The sequence below is a fragment of the Felis catus genome, chromosome C1, assembly GCF_018350175.1.
Source record: "Felis catus isolate Fca126 chromosome C1, F.catus_Fca126_mat1.0, whole genome shotgun sequence".
Lineage (NCBI taxonomy): Eukaryota > Metazoa > Chordata > Mammalia > Carnivora > Felidae > Felis > Felis catus.
Window position 1 is genome coordinate 23,947,924 of NC_058375.1, and position 21,431 is coordinate 23,969,354.

The window sequence follows — 21,431 nt, forward strand, 5'->3', positions numbered from 1 at the left end:
GCTGCTCACAAAAGCTGTTTGAAGTCTGATGGCTCATCCTGACTTTGGAAAAAGCTAACCTTCTGAAAGTGACTGTGCTAGGTGTTCCCACGTGGAGAGAAGAGGGTGGGCGCCGACGGGGGAGGGGGAGGGGGGGAGAGAATGGAGACAGAGCAGCTAGCTGCAGAGTGGGCAGAAGGGGGGTCCTGGGAGTGGTGGGGACATGTGTCCAGCAGCCCCACCCCTGACTGGTGGTGGGAGTTGTGGAAGATGGTGCACCTGGGGAGGCTGGAGTCCAGGTGGGGGAGGGGGGAAGGTCTAGCCTCAGTAACAGAGGAACAGCTAAATAGCCGGAAACTTCAGCGACCACGTAAACTAAGACAATGGGCATCTCTGTGTGATCAAAGACAGGTGACCCCTCCTCCATGCTTAGGCCCAAGTGAGACAGCAGGTCCTTGCACGAGACTCTGGAGAAGGTGGCAGGGGACCCCGGTGATGGTTGAGATTGCATTTTCTGCCAACTCGTACGAAAGGGCTTAGCGTGAGTCAGACTGGAGCTGACTTGACAAGAATAGAGAATTGGAGTATTTCTGGAGTTTGTGCACCAGGATCTCTACCTGCCACACCTGTCTGTTGTCGCACCGCGGGGCCGGGACTGGGCGCCTCACTCCAAATTGAATCATCAGGACCTAGCGGGGTGCCTGGCACATAGTAAGTGCTCAAAATGCATACATCGAATTCGCTTTTCCTCTGTAGCTACAGAAATCTTTCCAAAACCCAGGTCTGCTTCCGTGATTCCCCAGCAACCCTCAGAATAAAATCCAAACCCCTAACATGGCCCTTCGAGGCCCACTGTGATCAGAACCTGCCTCCCTCGTGGCCACATGTCTGCAGCCCAACCCTCTCCTCTCCTCTCCTCTCCCCTCCCCCCTCTCCTCCCCTCCCCTCCTTTCCCTTCCCCTCCAGCCAAACCACATGATTCACAGGGTTTCCCAGACTTGCCAGGTTGTTTCATGCCTCCATGCTTCCTTTGCTTACATGGCACCCTCCTCCTGGAGTGCCCCTTCCCCTTTCTCTGCCTGCTGAGCTTTCAGTTTGTCTTCAAAGCTCAGCACATGTGCTTCCTCTCTTTAAGAAGCCTTCCTGGATACCCTCCCCACAAAGGCAGAGGAGACCTCTCCGGCTCTGGAGCCTACTGCTTACGTCCATGTCTGACTCCCTCTTCCCCTAGCCCCAGCTCCCAAATTGCGGCTTCTCTAGCGTGGGGAGTCCCCAGTGTCCCGCACAACGCCAGGTATACCAGAGGTTTTCCATAAATGCTCACTATTCACTCAACATTAGCCCTGACCCTCCATGGACTCATGATGTGACCTCAAGCAACCTCTCTCCCCTCTGTGGGCCTTACTTGTCCTCTCTGCACAATGCAGGGGAGGGGGGAGGGAGTGGAACGCAATGGTCTCTAAGGGCCCTTCCTTCTCTCGGTTGAGCTTGGAAGGGATGACATGTAAAACGCCATCCACCTGTGTGCACCGCAGGCCAGCTAAGGGCAGGGCACGCTCGGACACGCAGCTGCACACGTAGCACCCATACATGGCCACCTGGGAACAAGCCCCGGCCTATATTGCCACAGGTGACACCCTCGCCCCAAGGTGTATGTGGTCTTCTGGACATCCATACTCTGTCCACCCAAACCCCACCCCCAATCAAGCCCTGTCAGACCGTGAAAAGCTCAGCAGGAGCCAGAGCCGCCGTCCGGCAGCAAGTTAATATGCAAGGAAGGAGCCTCTTGCAATATGCATGCCCTGAGGCTGGTGTCCTGTGGGGCTTTCTCCTTTCCAGGCTTGCGCATACAATACCCTCCCCCCACCCCCAAGTCCAGACAGAGACACAGCCTGTGGCAGAGCTGGAAGGGCCAGAGCTTTAGCTCCAGGTCCCCCACTTCTTGCTGTCCTATGGGAACCTTCAATTCCACATCCATTCAGCAATATCTATTAAGTTCACATCATGTGCCAGGCAATGGTATGTATATCAATGAATCTCACCCTGTGCTGTGCTCAGAGGTTCACGGTCTAGTTGCGGGGTGGGGGGGAGGGGTGGAGACAGACAATAAACAGGTGCTGTAATTTCCTACGGGGGGGGGGAGGGGGAAGCAGTGCTATGGAAGGATTAGGCTGTAATATAAAATGTCATACAAAACGTGATGTGATACAAAGGGACTTGGAGGGGCGAAGGGTATGGAAGGAAGGCCTTTCTGAGGAGATGGCTTCAATCAGAAAATGAGCCAGCAAAGCAAATCACTGGGAAAGAGCCTTTCAAGTAGAGGGTGTAGCACGCGCAAAGGCCCTCGTCTAGGAGAGAGCATGAAATGTGTTTGAGGAGCAGAAAGGAGGCCACATAGCTGGAGCTCCATCAGTGAGGAGAGAGTGGCAGGGGACACATTAGAGCTGCGGACAGGGACCAGATCAGTCCCCACCTCGGGCCACAGTGGGAAGGCTTAGGTTTATTCTGAGAGCAAAAGAAGGCCCCTCGGAGGTTTTGGGCAGAGGAAACAAAATCCGTCCTGCTTCCCTCCTCCTTGGTATCCTTCCTAGGGACGTTGTCTTCATCTTTGCACTGTCAATGCCCAGCTTGGGCCTGGCATGAGCTGGCAGTGGACAACGTTTACTGACTATGTGAACGACCACTTCAGGCTCTCCTGACTCCAGGCTTGACCGAGCGGCTCAGAGTGGATGAGCTGGGCCACTGAGGCGTCCTTGGGCAGCTCTGGATGGGAGTCACCTGGGCCAGATTAAGATATTCAAGTGCCCTGCCCACTGAGAAGAGTCTGGCATTTTTCATACCTAACTGGTAATAGAAATAATGCTATTCTGTGAAGCATAATACTTACGCATATGCTGAAACGGAAACAACTTCTTTTCCAATTTTTCCACTGCGAGATTCTGGATAAGCTCGTTGAAGCAGAATTTCTTTCTGAACGTGTATGTGTGTGCGTATGTGTCTTGCTGTCACCTTCCGGTCCCCAAGCCGGACCGTTGGGTCAACCAGTGCTAGAAGGCAGGCCTGGCCCAACTATCCCCTCAGCGATGTGGTCTCAGCTTGCGGGCTCTGGCTAATGAGGAGTGCCAAGGTACCACGGTGGCCCAGGCCGAACTGATAGCAAGTGGCCCGTAGCAGCATTTGCTGGCGGCTTCTCAAGGCTGCACCAGAGTTGGCAGGTGTGTAGCGCGAGAAGGCTGGGAACGCCCCCCGGGCCACTGCGGCTTGCCCCTGCCCATTTCTGACCCTCTGAAAACTGTACAGTGACCAAGGCCCTAAGAGACTTCTCAGGGGAAGAATCTAGGGCTCAGAAAGTTTACTTAACTTGCCCGAGCCCACTGGGCAAGTATCAAGCTGCATGAGCCTGGCCCCCAAGCCAACTCCATTCCCCTCCTGAGGGTGGGTAGGCCAGGCTGGGCAAGAGTGCCAAGGGGCACAGCCCATCTGCCTGGATCTGGATCCCCAGAGGTGACAAGAACAAACTGTGGAGCAAAGCCCAGCACAGCCTTGAGGTGAGCCTTGCCCTCCCCTCGGCCTCTTTTGCTGCCCAGCCGAGCTCTAAGCTCAAAGCACTCCCAAGCCCCTCCTTGGGCCTAGAGCTGGATCCTCGTCTCAAGGTCTCCATGTGGGTCCCACAGCATTATACAGGCACAGTGCTAGGCGCCCAGAGGGGTTCCAGAAGCTCGAATGGAATAGCCCTTGGGCCCTGGGTCCTAGGATTCCCTTCTCACTTCTCTCCCACAGTGGTGTGCTTCGCAGGTTCTATCTACCATTCAATTCCAACCACATCCGCTCTGCTTGTGGACCCTACAGGGAATTAGACACAGTCCCCACCAGAGAGGAAGGTCGACTTCTCTTCTCTCTTCCCCACCTCAGTGCACTCCCTGGGGCCAGGGCTCAGGAAACTCAAACAAAGCAGATCAGAGATTCTCGGGCAGAACAGGAAGCAAGGTGGCTCAGGGCAGCACCCTCATGTGCAAGCCAGTTTTCTCAAGCCAACCTCAGAGTGAGCTCTGCCTCTTCTGAGCTCCAGCACACTCCACCCCCGCAGCCCCCAGTAGGTGGGAAGTGACAAATGAGCCTGAGGAAGCGGAGAAGGGGAGGCAGCAATCGATAGCATTAACATGATGCCCAAATTAAATATTGACTTTCTTGGTGGACTCTAGGGAGGCCTGGATTGATGGCTGGGGCTGTGCCATGCACCACAGGGGATGGGGACATACCAGCCTGGAGCAGGCCCAGTGGGGAGGATTGTGGGGAGGGCTTGCCCCTGCTCCTGCCTGGTCAGGAGCAGCAGGGGCAATGACTACTGAGAGCCCAGGGCACGTGCCTTTATCTTGTACCCTGGGAACTTCCCCAGGGAGTCCAAAGCCTCCTCCTCCCAGAGGTCCTAGAGCTGAGGTCTTGTTGCGAGCCCACCTCTACCTTCCATCCCCTCTTCAGGAGTGTGGCTGGCCTGCAGCCCAGCAGATGAGCAGAATCAATCTCCGTGATGATATCCATTTTTCCAGGTCCCAGGACCCTGCCTCCCAGAATGGCAGAGCTGGTTATTTTTGGTCTGTCGTTATGTAGGATCTTGAGGAGGGGGATAGGATGACCTCTTCCTTGCTGGAAACATTCCATCAATCATCCTTGCCGGCTAATTTCACCTTTAGAGCCTACAGTGGGCCCTGAACTTCTCCCTTTTCATAGCCTCACTGCAAGAATTGTCTATACTTTCTTCATTTCGTCACCTCCTGCTCACTCTACGAGCAGGCCCACTCCAATATGGCCTCCTGCCACACCAATGACTCTGACCCAGCTTTGTGTTCCAGTCCTGTGCATCTAACCACCTACTTCCTATGTGAAATTCCCCTTTGACCATCTCCAAGGTATTTCCAGGTTAACACACTCAAAGCCAAAGTCATAATCATGTTCCCCAAAGCTGGTTCTCTTCCAGTGCCCCAAATCTAATGGCACAGTCATCCACTGAGGTGCATAAGACGGAAGGCCATGAATCATCCTTGGCTCCTTTCCATACTGTCCATATCAGGGGCTGACAACTCCACCCACTACACACATATAAATTCCATGCCCCTTCCACTAAAAGTTCCCTTCATGGATGGTCTCTTCACTGGTCTCTCTGTATCCACCCTTACTCTTTATTAATTATTCGCCCCCATCCATTTCCCTCCACCCAGAGCAATCCTGTTAATATATAATCTGATCACACCAGTCCTCCGTTTGACACCCTTCCTGACTTTCCACTGGCCTGAAATGCCAAAGCCCTATTGGAGGCTCCTCTGCCCTGACATTTAATATGTATGTTGAGGGCCTAAGAGGGTAGGGGTCTTCCTGGGGTTGGTGGCCTTGGAGAAGTGCAGGGAGGAATAATGGAGGCTGCTGGGGACTGCCCCTAAAAAGCCCCAACTGTGGGACCCCATGAACTTCCAGGGTGGGCAAGAAGCCTTGAGGGAAGTAAGTCCAGAGAGACAGAAGTTGGCAGTATCCTGCACCCAAGGTCTCCCTCAGGCCTCCTTGGTCACCTAATTTCCTTTTAATTGGTGCCTAATGGAAGTGAATTATTGAGTTTTAATGTGTCTGTTCAAGTGCCAGTCTTAACCTGCCTCCCTTTTCCCAGGAGTCCGTGGCTGCAGGTGGAAAGAAGGAAGACGGGCTGTTGAGGGTGAGGAGGAGTGTGCACCCTTCCCCTAGCCCTGCTGAGGTAGGCCTGATAGTCCACAGGTCTCCCTGGGACCTTCTCTACTTCCCCAACACCCCCTCCCTGTCCACCTGCATCCCCTGAATACCTAGGTTCCAGCATCACTGACTTAGGACCTACTTTGTGCTGGCACTGTGCTGAGAATTTTCCCTGCATCACTTTCTTGAACCCCCATCAGAACCCAGTGAGGCAGGTAGTACTTGTACCCCCTTTCCACAAATGACTCTGAACTGACATGTCCAAGGCCACTGCCTTCATTCTATCTAGAGCTGTGCCCTAGATATGGTAGTCTCTAGCCACACTTGACTACTGAGCACTTAGAACGTCACCAGGCTGAACTGAGATGTGCTGTATGTGTAAAACAAACACTAGACTTCAAGACTTAGTAAGAAAAGAGAATGTTGGTAATTTCCTTTACTGATTATGTGTTGAAATGATTTTTTGATATATTGGGCTAAATATATTATTAAAATAAATCTCACCTATTTTTCTTTTTATTGTTTTTAAAGTTTATTTGTTTACTTTGAGAGAGAGCATGTGAGCAGGGGAGAGGCAGAGAGAGAGAGGGAGAGAGAATCCCAAACAGGCTCCGTGCCATCAGCACAAAGCCTGACACAGGGCTTGAACCCACAAACTGTGAGATCATGACCTGAGCCAAAATCGAGAGTTGGACGCTTAACTGACTGAGCTACCTAGGCACCCTTATTTCCTTTTTAAAAATGGCTACTAGAGAATTTGACATTTAAAATTACATATGTAGTTTTCATTTTTTTGTTGGGCATTTTCTCAGGGTCTGGTCTTACATAGGGCTGGTCTGCTCACCCATGACCCTGCCATGGCCTGGAAGGCAGGGGAAGCTGCAACCAAGCTTGGGTGAGCTCCTAAGGCTGTCTCACCTCTTGGGAGGGCTGCGGGTCCCTTTCAGCACCCTGGACAGCATCCAGGGCTGTCTTTACCTTGGGTCCTTGGATCGCGCCAAGGCCCAGGAAGGAATAACCGAGACAGGGGCAGGTATCATCTGCAAAATGCTCCCCATGAATAATAATATCAGTGAGGAGGGCTGGGTAAGAATTATCCATATCCCCATTCTGCAGATGAGGAAACCAGTGTTGTTTTGTGCATTCCGTCTGTCCACTCAATAAAGATCCACTGATGCCTGCTCTGTGTGGAGCCAACTGAACATACAAACCTGACCAGATCAACATAAATGACAACAATTCTGTGAGCAGTTTGACAGTGAAAGTGTGTGCCAGGGCTTTGGGAGCCCAGTGGGTGCCAACTCCTGAGACAGGGAGTTCAGGAATGACTTCACAGAGGGGCCACTTGGGCTAGATCTAGAAGGATGAAGGGGGTTGCCAGGAGGGAGTCCCAAACAGAAGAAATGACATGTGCCTAGGCACAGAGGGCAGAGAGACAGGCCAGGAGAGTTAGGCAAGGGTCACATCACCAAGGGCCTAGATTCTAGGCTACTTCTAGGATCCTTAGGAGGCTTCTGAGCAGGGCAGTGGCCAGGCCACGTCTGCATTTTGAAAAGATCACACTTGGGCCAGGTGGACCAAGAACTGGAGATAGGAGGCAGAGAGAATAAGGAAGACAACAAGGTGAGAAATTCAAGTCCAGGAAAGAAATGACGAGTTAGCTATTAGCCCTAATGGAAGAGCTCTCAGGCCTACAGATAAGGAAACCCAAGCCAAGGGCCCAGCAGCCTGTCCAAAGTCACACCCCAAGTCAGGGCTTGGGGGAGTGAGGACTGAGGGGCAGAGGGATGGGGCCCTGAGCCCAGGAAAGCTCTGCCACAGAAGCGGCGAGCCTCCAGCCTGTTTGAGCAGAACCAACAAGGTGAATATTAAACTGCCCCAAACCAGATGCACAGCAAGAAACCACAAGAGGGGAGGGGAAAGCACATGGCAGCTCAGCCCGAGATCCCAGCGGTGGCCAGTGGAGCCCAGGGCCAGGAAGAAAGGAGACGAATACAGCAAAGGCACGGAGAAGGCTTTAGGTGGTAGCTCAGAGAAAAGCCTGGCCTGCACCATGGTGGGGGCCCAAGGTCAGGGCCAGAGGCTTTTTTTTTTTTTTGTGCCAATAATGTCCATCACAGCACCCCAACCTCCGCCTGGGGCCAATCACACCCCTCCTTGGGGAGTTTCTGATTCGAATTCAGGAGAAAGTTTCTTCCTCTCTGGGGGCAAAGCAAGTGCTGGGCGCTGGGAGAAGGAAACCCAGTGCAGGGGGTGAGGAAGCTTGCCTGGAAGAATGGAACTAACACAGAGCATCTGTGAGGAGCAGAATGCCCAGTGGCACTCTGACCCTGGGTCCCCTCACCCAAGGCCAGCCACACATGCCCACCACTGTCCTTGCTGCAGCTTGCAACTCCTGAGTGAACAAAGTTCCCTTTTACCTGGGCTGGCTGGTATCGAGATCCTGCCATTCACAGCCCCAAGTCCCAGTAAAGCCACTGACAAGGTGTGTGAGTTTGGGAAAGTCATGTCCCCTCTCTGAGCCCTGACTTTCTCATCTGTAAAGTGGGGGAGTCACAATACCTACCTTGAAGACTCAAATGAAGTCGTGCCTGAGAGAGCACCATACGCAGTAAGTGCCCGGGGTGCCCAAGGGGAGGCGGCCTGGAAGGTTCAAAGGAACTCAGGGGGCCTGGAAAAGCCCAGGGCCTAGGGGCACAGGCCTGAGGACTCTGCTCCCGCTCCCCTGACCAGGCCCACAGCAGGCAGAATTCAGAGAAGACTGAGGGAGCCTGTACCTCCATGGCCATCCCTCTTCCAGCTCCTTCAGGAGGCTGTTAGCTGTCACCCCTGCTGCAGCAGCCAGTCCCTTCCCCCACTCTCTCATCCAGGCTCCCACAGCACCTAACCCCTCCCTCTGATGTGTCAGCCATCCCCGGAGACTGAGTCCCTGGGGAGTGGCCCAGGGGTGCCCACGCTGTTGAATGGCCAGGCCAGCAGCTGCACCTGTGGCCCCCACTCCCAATGCTGCCTGACCACAGAAGCACACTACTGCACAGACTGCAAGCTATTTTTACATGCTGAGCCTGTGCCCCCTTTTCCTGGGTGCCTGGGAACTGAGCAAGGGTCCATCCACTCAGGCATGTGAAGCATACACCCCAGCAATGAGCCTCCCATCCCGGCCCTCTGGCACCAAGGCAGCCTGGTCCCCCCACTCCACACCCGCACTAAGCCCTGAACCCCGAGGCTCCACTGCCACCCAGCACCCTGTCGCTCCCCTGCAGCCATGAAGCTCAGGTGCCGAGAGGTGAGTTGAAGCTTCCTGTCCTATCAGGCGGAGGCTGATAAAAGGTGCACGAGGGTGGGCTCCACTGTCCACCAAGCCTGGGTTTGAAATCCCAGCTCTGACTCTGACAATGGCCTTGAGCAAGTCACTTCCCATTTCCGGCCTTGTGTTCTATCCACAAGCCTAAAACCTTCCAGCAAGGTTATTCTGAGGCATCAGTGGTTGTGTGTGCAAAGCTCCTAGCACAGAGCGCAGCATGAGACCAAGTGCCAAGTGATGATAGCTAAGACTTGAGAAGCGGCTTCTGTGCCAGGCACTCGCTAAGCCCTTTGCATATATTAATGTCTCATCCTCTTAGCCACCCTATGAGGTAGGTACTATCACCATCCCTATTTCACAGAAACTGAGGTCACTAAGCACTGCCTTGCCTCCGGCCTAGGCAGCCTGGCCTCTGAGTCCCAGTGAACAGCAGCCATGACCATCATAGCCACAGGGGAAGGCCAGCTGCAAGGGGTCCCATACCACACGCCCAGTCTGCTTACCCACCCAGGCCCTGATGGGAGACAGGATGCGTCCGAGGTCATCCAGGAAATCGGGGGCAAAGATGGAGTCAGAGCCCAGGTGTCCCCTCCCAGTCAGGGCTGGCCTGACCCCATTATGCAATTTGCTGAGACCAAGTGAGGTGAACCAAGGAGACGGGGGAACAAAGCTGGGGTCCCAGGGCTGGGCCTTCACCTGGGGGAAGCAAACAGCTCAGCAGCAAAATCCACAGAGTGAAGTTTATTCCCGACAAAGTTCCCCTCCCCCCTCCCCAGCCCAGGACAGGGACAGACAGCCTGGGGTGAAGATGGGGGGGCCTCTGAGAAACAGGGAAGGGCCCTGGCCCCCCAGGCCATGCCGTGTCTGGCTTCCCCAGCCCGGCCGAGTCCACTGCGCCTCCCTGCCCAGCCCTCGGGAAAGGGGAGGGGGCGCCGGCTCCTGGGTGGTTCCAAAGTGGAGTGTGAAAATAGAGAGATATATATATTTATACGCAGTGGGCAGTCCGGTGTGGCACTCACACCTCTGTCTGGAAGTCGCCATCAGGTGGTTCTGTGGGCTCCCAGGCTGCTGCTCGGTGCAGGGCCAGCCGTTCTCGGGGCTTGGGGGGCAGCGAGCCCAATGTCATAGATTTGAAGGTGCTCCAGCTCTGATGTCTCCGCTGTTGGGACAAGCCGGGGTGCTCCCCAGGGCTGGGCTTCTCCTGTGGGGGCAGTGGGAAGGAACCCGTGGAGATGGGCCAGTACCCTCTCACTCGTTGTACAGGGCAAACCGAGGAGGCCCAGAGAGGGCTGGTGAAGCCCAAAGTCACCCAGCAACCAGGTGCCTGAGCAGAACTGAAACCCAGATCCGCCTGGTTCCGTAGTTGGGTTCCTGAGATGCTCTGAGAGGCCCCTGGGATCATGTCTTCTGTGTGACCCCCACTCTTCTCACAACAGTCACTTATGCCATGGGTGGACCCTCAGTGAGCTAGGCTGAGGTTGCCCAGGAAGGGGAGGAGGGCTGGGAGGGAATGAGCCCCTCGGAGCCCACCTGACCCCAACCCAGCTCAGGGGCACTTACGCCGGTCACGCTCCGTTCGGCCGTCCCACCCGAGGACACACTCCACCGCTTCTCCCTCTGCAACGGGGGCCACGGGTCAGGGTCCGACCCCAGGGGGCCCTGTGTCAGGTTGGGCCCCAAGCTTTGGGCAGGGAAAACCGCGGGAGTAGCCCTCACCTTGGCTGCGGACTGGCTGCGGTAGCGGTCGAAAGTGTGGAATTTCTGGTTGAGCTCGTGGTAGAGTTCCGAGTGCCGTTTCCGGGTGTGCATCACCTTCTGGGAGCCACAGGGTGTGAGAGGAGGTGCTCCGCACTGGGGTGGCACTGTGAGCCACCCCCCACCCCTGTCCCCTGGCTCCCCACATCCCTGCCTGCTGTTGGCCCTCTGGGACAAGGCCTGGGTCTCCCTCTACCCCGGAGTGATGCTTGGGCTGGGATCGGGGGATGGTGGGAAGCCCCCATGGAAACCATGGGTTCAGGGTCCTTGGGTCAGACTCTGCAATGGGGCTTTGGCTAATTTTAGGAGTGGGCCCTCCAGGGATAGATACCACCCACGGATGCCCCCCAACACACATGCGCATACATGCACATATGCGTGTACACACACACACACACACACGCGCGCGCGCGCGCACACACACCACTTACCTCAAAGTCCAGGTCTGAATATCGTAACTTCTTTCGCTGGGAGGGAGCACCAAGGAAACAGTGAAGGAGAAGAAAGCTTTTTACCACATGCAGTGGCTTTAGAGACGAGAGACCTGGCACCCAACATCTGCACCTACCCCTGTAACCTTCCTACAGCACAGGCCCAGGAGCTAGGAATACTTCAGGGCAGCCCTTGGGGTTGTGGGAACAGGACGGAGGTCTGGGGGATGAGGAGCTGAGGCATGACCCGGCCACAGGGCTGCAGCTCAGGCCCCAGGCCCACACCCCTGCTGCTCCCACACATGACTGAGCCTGCAGGCAGACGCTCACAGGGAGACCGCACACACAGACACACCACAGACGTGCGACCACACACAGACATGGGTTCCCACATGGGATCACAGAGCAGACACTCCTTCCTCTGTGCCCCGGACTCTACCCCTCTGCCCCATCTCGCCCTACTCTCTCTGCCAGCTACAACCTCCCCTCTCCTTGGAGCTCTCCACTTGTCCTACAAACACGAGGCCTCAGGTTTTCAAGTCCTTCCTTTGGCCCTGCCTTGCCCCTTTCCCTGGTCTCTGCACCGCTCCAGGCCCTTTCCAGCCCCTCACTTGCCCAAGAGCATTCAAGGCCCCGGTGACCTACCCAGCATCCATAGCTATTCGAGGAGGAGGCCTTAGAATCTTAGAATGTTGGCACCAGGAGCACTCATGAGACCAAAGTCAACTGTCCCAGGTTACACTGGGGAAACTGAGGTCCAGAGAGGAGAAGGGACTTACCCCAAGGCCCTCAGGGATGATGCTAAGACCGCCATCTAAGATTTCCCAAGTCCCAGGCCCAGCAGACATGGTCATCACCACTGGCCTCTATGACACCACTCTCTCCTGGTCCTTCCGCCTCTCTGCCTGCCCCTTCTCCACCGTCCACCCTGGCTTCCCCAACACTGGGCCCTCCGCGCTGTGCCCTGGACCTTCTCCTGCCCTTCTCTATGCACATGGGTGACACATGGGTGTCCTCTCTGTTCTGGCCACCTCTCTCTTTCTGGAGGCAGTGGGACATCTCTTCCTGTCCCCAGGCACCACACACACAGCTGTGCCCAACTAAAAAAACTCAGAATTCCCCGCCCCAAACCCGCTCCTCCGCCTCCACTCCATTGCGGTTGCCTGCACCAGAATTCTGGACGTCATCCTTGACCCCTCAAGATACTGCCACATTTATTGCTACCTCCCACACAAGGAGCCTGAAACTGGCCCCGCCTCAGTGGCCCAACCCTGGGCAGGTGTCCACAGAACAAAACCTGCCATGATGCTGAACGCACTCCTCCCCAGTGCCGGTGTCGTTTTGTCTTTGTTATGCCTTCCGGTTTTTGCCATCTGCAGCGGGAGCAGGCACCAAATGTTCAAGAAACATTTTGGGAGAGAAACTCAACTTGCAAACCTCTAGCTGCTAACTTAATTTCCTTTGTGCGGAGGATGGGGAGAGGTTTCTGAGGCCAAACATGAGCAGCCAACAGTGTCTGAGCCGTGACTCCTGCCCCTGTCCTTATCCACGTTTCCATCATTCCTCCCAGAGTTCCAGAATGTTCTGGAGTTCTACAGTGGACCACTATCATCTGCTTGTTCTCAGCAATTCCCTGACGTGGCCAGAGGGAGGGTGGAGCCTCCACAGAAAACACACAGGTAGGGAGAGAAAGGGGTTTGTGTTTTCTCAGGAAAAGAGGGCCAATGACCACAGGCCCATGGGCAGTGTCTGAGGCTGATTCCAGGGATGTTAACAGCAGCAACTCCCAATTATCTACCACTTACTACCTGTTCCACACAGACACCAGCGTTTTATACCACTCAATTCGTCCTCGGAACAACTCTACAAAGAGTCTCCCCACTTTACAAGTGAGGAAACTGAGGCTCAGAGAGAGATTCGCTCAAGATCTCACGGCTGATCAGTAGCGCCCAGATCCAAACTCAGACCTGCCAGACTCAAGAGACCCAGGCTCCCAGGGCCTGGTGTGGCTTCCCTAACAACACAACACTTAGCCTGAGCCACAGGCCCCTCAAAGGAAGACCCATCCTAACCAGTTACCTCAAAGAGACACTGAAACAAGCAGGAAGGCACCGAGAAGTGTGCTCTCAGCACACCAAGTCCAAGCCCATTTCAGGGGTTCAGAGAAGCCAGGGTTCCCTTGTGTCCGTAAGCACAGACGGAGGAAGAAATGCACAGTGTCCACGCTCCCAGCCACTTTATACAAAGGTGCCCCCCTGGGGAGGGGGGAGGTGCGCTGCTGGCTGTCCCTTCCCTGCGGCTGCCCGCGACTCAGACACCGTCTCGGGCACACAGGGCAGGCCTCCCACGCCCACCCCATGCCCTCCAGCCCCTCACCTCCAGAGAGCCCAGCTTCATGGTGGAGCCCGGCACAGTGCGGGGCATGGTCCGGCTGCGCTCCCCCGGCTCAGATACTTGGCGGGCGCTGGGTGTCGGTGGTGGTGGCTGGAAGGTCATCCCATAGGGGTTCTGTAGAGACCCATAGGCGGGGCCCAGCCCCAGGCCCGAGTGGTCCACAGACAGGAAGCTGGGGTAGCCTTCGGCAGCATGGGGCACTGTCTTGGCAGCCCGTCTAGGGGTGCCCTCGGGCCGGGCCCTCGGGGGATCTTCACCACCTCCGCCCCCGCTGCCAGGCTGCAGGCTCAGAGTCCGCCGGGGCAGCACCATGTAGTCCCCCTCGGAGCCCGGCTCGGGTCGCAGCCATGTGAGGTCCAGCTGCCGCAGGCCGCCTTCCCCACACACGTACACGGGGTTGGCCTCCTGCGGGGGCGGTGGCTCTCCCAGGCCTGGCGAGGCTGCCATGGGCACCAGGATATTCCCAGGCAGCGGTGAGAAGCTGAGGCCGCCCTCGGGACCCACGAGGCAGGACTTGGGCTCCTCGTCCTCATCCAGGGACAGGCGGGACAGTGTGCCCGTGATGGTAGACGGGTTGCAAGTGTTGACCTCCTTGAAGAGAACTGGGGGCGGGAGTGGGAGAGAGGTAAGTCCTGGGGAGGAGGAGGCCCTGATGCCCTTGCCCAGGCTGGGGAGGTATACCAAGCCCCTGGGCTTGGACGGAGGAGGAAACTGAGTCTTGGAGAGGTGGCTACGGGGTAGATACTCTCTCACACACCGGGCATGTTAAGAAGAAGAGTGTTCAGACTGGCCCAGAGGCCCACAGCAAGGCAGGGCAAGGCAGGAGCTCCCATAGGTCAGTTCCCGGTGCAGGTCCTGAGCTCTGACCCCCCACAGCTACGAGGCTGTCAAAATGGCCTTGCTCCTCCCCGTTCCCTGGCAGCTCCTCCCCAGGAGCCAGAACTGGAGATTCTGGCAAGAGGCATGGAAATCATATAATAAGGTAACGGCCACTAGATGCCCTGCACCCTGCTAAGCATTTGACGTCCCCTCATTTATTTAAGGCTCAGAGAACTAAGCTGTTCGCCCAAAGTCACACATTAAGTGGTGTTCACAACCTTGACTCCAACTTAGGGCTGTCTGACTCTACAGCTAAACAGCATGACCAGACCACTAGCAGGGCCTCCCACGATGGGGCCGGAGGCCCTCCCTTCTTACCCACCCCTGGGGGCCGTTCTCGGCTCCGCACCCGCAGACTCACCTGTCTGACAAGCCAGATCCACATCCTTTTCAAAGTCTGACTATAGGCAGAGAGGGACAGAGCAGATGGGCAGAGAGAGGATCCATGTATCAGGGTGGGGGGATGGGGCTCAGGCCCCTCCCTAGCCACCCAGAGGGGCTGCCCTTGGCACACTGCCCAACAGAGCCCAGAAGAGCCTGAGACATGGTCTTCTCCAGCCTCGCCAGATAGGTGGGAAAACCGAAAGGGGAAAAGACTTGCCCGATGCCACCAAGTGGTCAGTGGCTGGGCCTGAATCAAACCCAATCTCGGTCCCCTCCCTGTCTCCCATCCCCTCCACGGATGGGGAAGATGAACGTGGGGCAGGGGGACGGGGGAGGGGTGGGGAGCACACTCAGAACCCACCCTCACCCTGCCTAGGCCACCTCACTCACCAGGATCTGCAGTTGTCCATTCTTACAGGAGTCGGGCGAGTCTTCACTCTCATCGGCCCGGCACACACCCATCTGGCACTTCACCACGTCCTGGACCTGGGGGCAGCGGGTGTCTGCTGGGCCTGAGGCCACCACAGGGCCCCTGGCCACAGCTGGCTGTGCCTCCCACCCCAGGCGCCCAGGCGGGTATGGAAGGAAAGAGGCGCATCCAGTGTAGGGGAAGGTCAGAGGGGAGAAGGAGCCCTGGGAGGCCAGGAGTCCAAGGACAAGGCTGTCCCAGGCTACCAGCTTCTAATACCAAGGGCTGCCCAGCTGGGGGCCCGGTTGGGGCTTGGATCCTCCCAGTCTGCACAGGTGAGGTGGATGGGAGGGGGCAGGAGACGCCCAGCCCCACCTCTCGGCGCAGGAAGCAGTGCACAGCAGTGATGACAAAGCCCTGCGCCGAGTTGAAGACAGCGAAGAGAGCCTGGAAGAGGACTGAGCGGCGGTCTGTCATGGCCAGGACGGCTGACATCCAGGTGAGCGCCAGCAGGGGCAGCACCACGCAGGAGCTCCAGAGCGAGGCCCTGAGGACAGCAGCAGAGGGCCCATCAGGGTGACGCTCCAGGGGCGGTGTGGGGGGCTGAGTCCAGGCCTCCACTCGGCCTGGGGTCCTTAAGCTGCCCAAGACTGGCAGGGCCCCAAACTCTAAGACCTCAGCGATGTCCCCAAGCAGACAGAGGCTGAGGAGCCCGAGGCAGAGAAACAGAGAACAGAGACAGAGGCAGAGAACGGTGGGGGCCAGAGCAGGGACCAGGAGAGGTGGGAGGGGCTGACACAGTGGACCTGAGCCACAGTCAGAGGCAGCATCAGGGGACAGAGACGGGGAAGGTGGAAAGAGCCGGTGGGAGAGAAAAGGAAGAGGGAGGCAGACGCAGACGCTGTGAGTTTCAGCCCCAGTCTGCACGGAATCACGGGCCTGGGCTGCACCCCCCAGAGATTCCAGGAGAGGAGGCAGGAGGCTGGACGAGGAGAGACAGCGGCCAGGGAGAGAGAGCGTGGAATAAGCAGACACACAGAAAGATTCAACAGCGCGAGCGCATGGAGGACGTCAGAGCGCAGCTCTTTGGGGATGGGGTCCGGCCCAGTGAAGCACAGGCTCTTCCCTCTCAGGTCCCCAAGGAGGCGGTGCCAGGCTCCCAGAGGCTGCTCAGAGCCCTGGGCAGAAAGATTACAGCTGGAGCTGGCCGTACAAGCTGGGGTCATGACCAAACCCACACATCCGCCACCTCCTTGTCCAGGGTGGGAAAAGGCAGATGGGGTCCTGGCATCCAGGCACAGGAGCCAGCCCGCCCTCCCTGGCTACTGCCCACATGGGCACAGTGGGGCAGGCTTGCCACGCCCAGCCTACTCTGCCTCGTGAACACCTGGGTCGGAGAGTCAGGCAGCGGTGGGAACAGCTCTGCACCAGGCAGAAAGATGGGCAGGGGGCCAAGACCTGTCCTAGGAAGAGAAGTTCAGGGCTATTCAGCCTGGCAGGGGGCGGGCCCAGTGGTCTCCACAGCCCCCGGAGGCAGAGCCAAGACTCCGAAAGGGCCTAATCACAGTCATAAGAGCTACCATTGATTAGCCACCAATCCTCTGCCAGGCCCTACACTGAACAATTTACATACATTAGTTCGCACTGTGATCAAAACAACTCCAATAAACAGGCATGGGGATTATTATCCCAATTTACAGATGAGGAAACTGGAGTGTGCCCAACTAGGAGAGAGAGACAGAGCTGGGATGCAAACCCAGCTTGGCTGCCTCTAGAGCCCCAGCTTTTAACCGCTAGTTCTGAGAGACTGGGTCAGAGAGGCAGATGGCAGCCTGAGCGAGAGGGAGCTTTCTACGATGCACAGCTTCCCAGAGATGGTGCCAGCCGCCTCCAGAGGCGGTGAGCCTCCTGACCCTAGAGGTGTGTAAGATAAAGCTGGACCCCCACTGGTCAGGGAGGCTCAGATGGATTTCTGGCCCTGGGTGGGAGGCTGGGCCCCAGGCTCCTATGGATTCATTCACTCATCCTACTCGCGCATGGCTGCGATTTTAAGATTGTCACCTTCCAGAGGTATCTCCTCGAAATAATTCTCTAAGATTCTCTGCCCCCCAATTGATTGTGAGATTCAATGCCTCTGAAATTCTAAATCTCAGATTCTATGACAAATGATAAGACTATGATTCACTCATTCTAACATTCTTAGCTTGTGATTGTCTTATTCTAAGATTCTATCGCTCTAAGGTTCTATGGGCTCACAAATTCTAAGGGCCTCACATTCTAAGAGCCTCTGTAGGTTGGGAGTGTAAGGAGGGCTCCGCAGCTGTGCCTGGATAAAACATAAGCTGGGAGTGGGGGCAGGGGTGGGAGCAAGGGGTGGGCACAGGAACCCAGCATTTTCCCAGAGGCACAGACATTCACTCCCCGTTGCCCTTTGCCAACGTCGATGCCAAGCCCTTGAGAGTGTGTGGAAGTCGGCAGGGCAGGGCAAGCTTTCCAGGACGCTGGGCTGATTCCCTCCTCCCCCCAACCATGGGCACTGCCCCCCATTCTTTTGCCCCCGCCCGCCCCCACCCCGCCCCCCGGGGGGCACAACTAACATGGCGTTCCTGGCCGAGGCTGAGCTGAGCAGGGGGCTGGGGACCGCTCCGCACGCTGAGCAGGGGAGGAGCAGGCTGGCCCAGGGGCACCGCTCCGACCTCGGGGGCGGCACAGACACGGGAGAGGGGGGGAGACACATGGGAAGCGGGAGGAGACGGGGCAGCATGAGCCCCAAGTGGGGTGGGAGGGGGAGGGCAGACGAGAGAGAAAGAGGTGGGTTAGGGTGGGCGAGGGGCTGCAGCAGAGCACTCCGGGTGCCCACCTTGCCTGCACCCTTGATGCACCAAGGTCAGGGAGCCCCGGTTGGCATCGTCAAGCCCTGAGTCTCCAAGAGGCCCGGCCCTCCCTCCCTGTACCTCTTCCTACAAGGCCAAGTCACAGCCCCCTTACCCGGCCCTCTGCTTCTTGGACTTGTCCGAGATGCCATCACGTGCCATGAGCTTGTTGAAGACGATGATCCCAATGAGCATATTCACCTGGGGGCCCAGCGGGCAGGGGGACACAGGATCAACAGGCGCCCGCCTGGCAGGGAAACCCCCAACTGGGAGCTAGGGTACAGGGAGACGGTAGAGCCCCTGTGGCCACATCCCTCCCAGGATGCTAAAGGGGCACATACCAGGACAATGACGGCTGCGGGGCCCACAAAGGCATAGAGCAGGCCGCCCTCCAGGGAGAGCCAGCAGCTGGGGTGGAGGGAAAAGAGGGGGCATCAGACACCCGGGAGGCCTGCCCCTTGAACACCGCCGCTCGGTGTCCCCTGGACTGCCGATGGGGCAGGGCCTCCAGCTGGGTTACAGTGAGCCCTGGGCTCCTGCTCAGCTTCAGTTTCCCCTCTAACAAAGACCCGGCCCCGGCCCACCGTGGGGATCAAAGGCTGATCCGTGAGCTAAATAGTTTTTAGAGATTACCTCCAATCCCAGCACGTGCTTTTACGGTCAGGGAAACAGAGGCTTGGAGACAGGGAAGAATTTGCCCAAAGCACCACAGGCATGGGCCTGAGAAGGCCCAATGGCCAGTCTGATGCCCTAACAGGTCCAGTAACCCCCGCTGCCCACCAAGGGAGGCCAACGTACTAGCTGGATGTACCGTATCCTTTGGTGCGAGTAAAGCCGACAGACACAGCCACCACCAGGGCTGGCAGACCTGGAGGAGGTGGGGGGGGGGGAGGTGGCCACAGTGAGACGGCTGTCGGTCCTCAATGTCCCCTCTCCTCCCAGACCCAGCGCGGCTGGCCCCTGGCCCAGACAGTGGGGCCAGGGCCAAAGCTGACCCTATCCTCCTTCCCCTGCCCCCAAGGCCCAGTGACAGAGTCCGGCACGGGCCCTGCTCACCCCAGCCCAGGCAGAGGAAGCGTTTGCGAACGAGGCGGGTCCGCATCCGTCCGATGACAGCCAGGTAGGACTGCCAGGCCTCAGTGAGCACCCAGCAAAAGGAAGAGAGGAAGAAAAAGTGCAAGAAGGCGGCAGTCATGGTGCATACACCCTGCAGAGAGAGGGAGGGGAGGGAGTGGCCCTGAGCAGGCACCGGGGTGGGTGGGGCCAGGCTTCCCACACCCGCTGCTGGGCGCGGCCATGGCCGCCCACCCGAGCTCGGCCCCCCACAGAGCCCTGTCAGGCACCCCCGCCTTTATGCACCCACACACGGCACGACACAGGCCCAGTGACACGCACGCAGAACTCGACATCCGGGAGGCGGGCAGGCAGGCCACCCACGTGCAGACGGGGCTGGCGGGGGTGGGGGCTGGGGGAAAGACAGGAGCACCTGCCACATCATGGTCCGGCGGGCCCCACGCCTGGCACTCGCGGTGCTGGCACCACAGAGAAGGCCAAGGGGGCCTAAAGGACAGCCAGCACGGGTCATCCGTAGGCAGGTGGCACAAGAGGCCTCACTTGGGCTCTCACAGACACGGGGAGGCCCAGGCTCCACAGATGCCACCTGCCTGACACGTGTGCCCAGCTCACGTACGTGTTCACAGATGCGCACGTTCACCACTCGAGTGCACACACACCCCTCTCCAACGCCGTCACGTCCACTCCACTCACACATGCTACTTCCCCCCCCCCCCCACATACACACCCCCAACGCATGGCTCTGAGGGATACGAACACCCGTCACTTGGGCAGGTACGTGCAAACACGCGCGCTGGCACCTGCAAACGCTCGCTCACTCCACTCTCACCCTGGCGCCCGCCACCTGCACCTGCCTTGCTCAGCACCCGTGACTGGCCCACGAGGATCAGGACATTGGACGCCAGGATGGACAGGCAGAAGTTCAACAAGATGATGGAGCGCTCAGATTTTATGAACCTGAGAGGGCACGGCGGGCGGGAACAGAGGCGCTAGCTGGCCCAACCCAACCCGGGGTGGCCGGCCACCTCCCGCCCCAGCCTGCCCGGCGTCCCACCTACCTCCAGAAGGCCGCGTAGATGGCAAGAAGGGTGAGCAGCGCCATGCAGGACACAGCACAGCCGATCACGAGGGGGACCGAGGGGGAGCCTGCCAGCTCCAGGGTCTAGGGAAGATGAGCCGGTGGTGTACCGGGTCACCAGGAGAGGCAGCTGCGGGGGGGGCCCCTCCCCTCCCCTCCCCTCCCCTCCCCTCCCCTCCCCTCCCCTCCCCTCCCCTCTCCCTGTCTAGCCCAGACTGGCACCTGCACCTTCCTCACACTCACAGGGAAGGAACTCGCTGCTGTATCCACGTGTGCACAGGGCAGACCCAGTCACACACGTGGGTGTGTATTTATGCTGTCGCCCACGCTTCTCTACACACAACCACACACGCACGTGTGTGTACACGCACACGACTGCCACCGCCACACATCCCCAGGTACGTCATCCCCGCGAGCACCATCCCAGAGGCACAGACTTCCATGGCGCGATCCCACAAGTGCACCTGCTCAGATGCACGTACGGGATCACCCAGGTCTCTGCCAACACCGTCACAGATGGCCACTGGCAACCCGGGAGCGGCCCTCCCTCCCCAGGCCCAGGCGCTTCCCTCCCGCTCACCAGGTCCTTGGGCGGCTGGGCCAGCACAGCAAACGTGGACAGATGCTGGCACTGGCAGCGGGTGTGGGCTGCCTGGGTCTCCAGGGTCTGGCAGCTCTCAGTGTCCCAGTCCCCTGAGCTGGCATCTCTTGGGTGAGGGAAGAGGTGGAGTGATACCCAGCCCAACTCCGTGGCCCCACTCCCAGCGCTGGCCACTGCCCCAGGACGAGTGAAATCAGAGCAAGACCACACCCGAGAGGCAAGTGGCTAGGGCGCCCCGGGATGTGCCCTTGACGCCTCGAGCCCGAGGATGGCCCTGAGGAACGTTTTGGCCTTCCATGTTAAGACAGCCCTCCTGACAGAGAAGTGCTAGGGCTGTACCCCACCACACTGCGCCCCTGCCCCACTCACGCTCTGGAGTAGTCCCAACTGGCGCAGTGGGGGTCCGTGGTGCCCTGGGGAACAGAAGTCATGAGTGTGGTGTGGGGTGGGGAGCTCACCACCAGGACAGCTACCCATCCGGCCGTGGCAGGCCCCACACGGGACCCACTATCGGGGCAGACCGCCTCCCCATCAGACAAGCCTTTGGTTGCTCAC

At 58.0% G+C, this 21,431-nt stretch overlaps 1 protein-coding gene across 10 annotated transcripts in view; it reads right to left on the bottom strand.

The window, feature by feature from the left end:
• Nucleotides 1-9,724: 9,724 nt before the first annotated feature.
• The window catches only part of ADGRB2 (adhesion G protein-coupled receptor B2), a 36,392-nt gene continuing 24,685 nt past the window's right edge, over nucleotides 9,725-21,431 (bottom strand). For 4 of the 10 annotated variants that reach the window (XM_006934526.5, XM_019836574.3, XM_045035462.1 and 1 more), the window contains 17 exons: nucleotides 21,246-21,289; nucleotides 20,856-20,982; nucleotides 20,256-20,359; nucleotides 20,052-20,154; nucleotides 19,180-19,330; nucleotides 18,922-18,991; nucleotides 18,465-18,531; nucleotides 18,239-18,324; nucleotides 17,848-17,946; nucleotides 15,626-15,797; nucleotides 15,232-15,327; nucleotides 14,819-14,858; nucleotides 13,561-14,180; nucleotides 11,185-11,220; nucleotides 10,715-10,813; nucleotides 10,559-10,615; nucleotides 9,725-10,199 (listed from right to left, as the gene is read on the bottom strand). In XM_006934526.5, the coding sequence (XP_006934588.1) occupies nucleotides 10,014-10,199; nucleotides 10,559-10,615; nucleotides 10,715-10,813; nucleotides 11,185-11,220; nucleotides 13,561-14,180; nucleotides 14,819-14,858; nucleotides 15,232-15,327; nucleotides 15,626-15,797; nucleotides 17,848-17,946; nucleotides 18,239-18,324; nucleotides 18,465-18,531; nucleotides 18,922-18,991; nucleotides 19,180-19,330; nucleotides 20,052-20,154; nucleotides 20,256-20,359; nucleotides 20,856-20,982; nucleotides 21,246-21,289 (2,157 nt within the window). In that variant the 3' untranslated portion in view covers nucleotides 9,725-10,013. Of the gene's footprint in view, nucleotides 10,200-10,558; nucleotides 10,616-10,714; nucleotides 10,814-11,184; nucleotides 11,221-13,560; nucleotides 14,181-14,818; nucleotides 14,859-15,231; nucleotides 15,328-15,625; nucleotides 15,798-17,847; nucleotides 17,947-18,238; nucleotides 18,325-18,464; nucleotides 18,532-18,921; nucleotides 18,992-19,179; nucleotides 19,331-20,051; nucleotides 20,155-20,255; nucleotides 20,360-20,855; nucleotides 20,983-21,245; nucleotides 21,290-21,431 lie in introns of those variants that run through there. The other 6 variants (XM_019836575.3, XM_019836576.3, XM_045035460.1 and 3 more) reach the window with 6 other exon arrangements.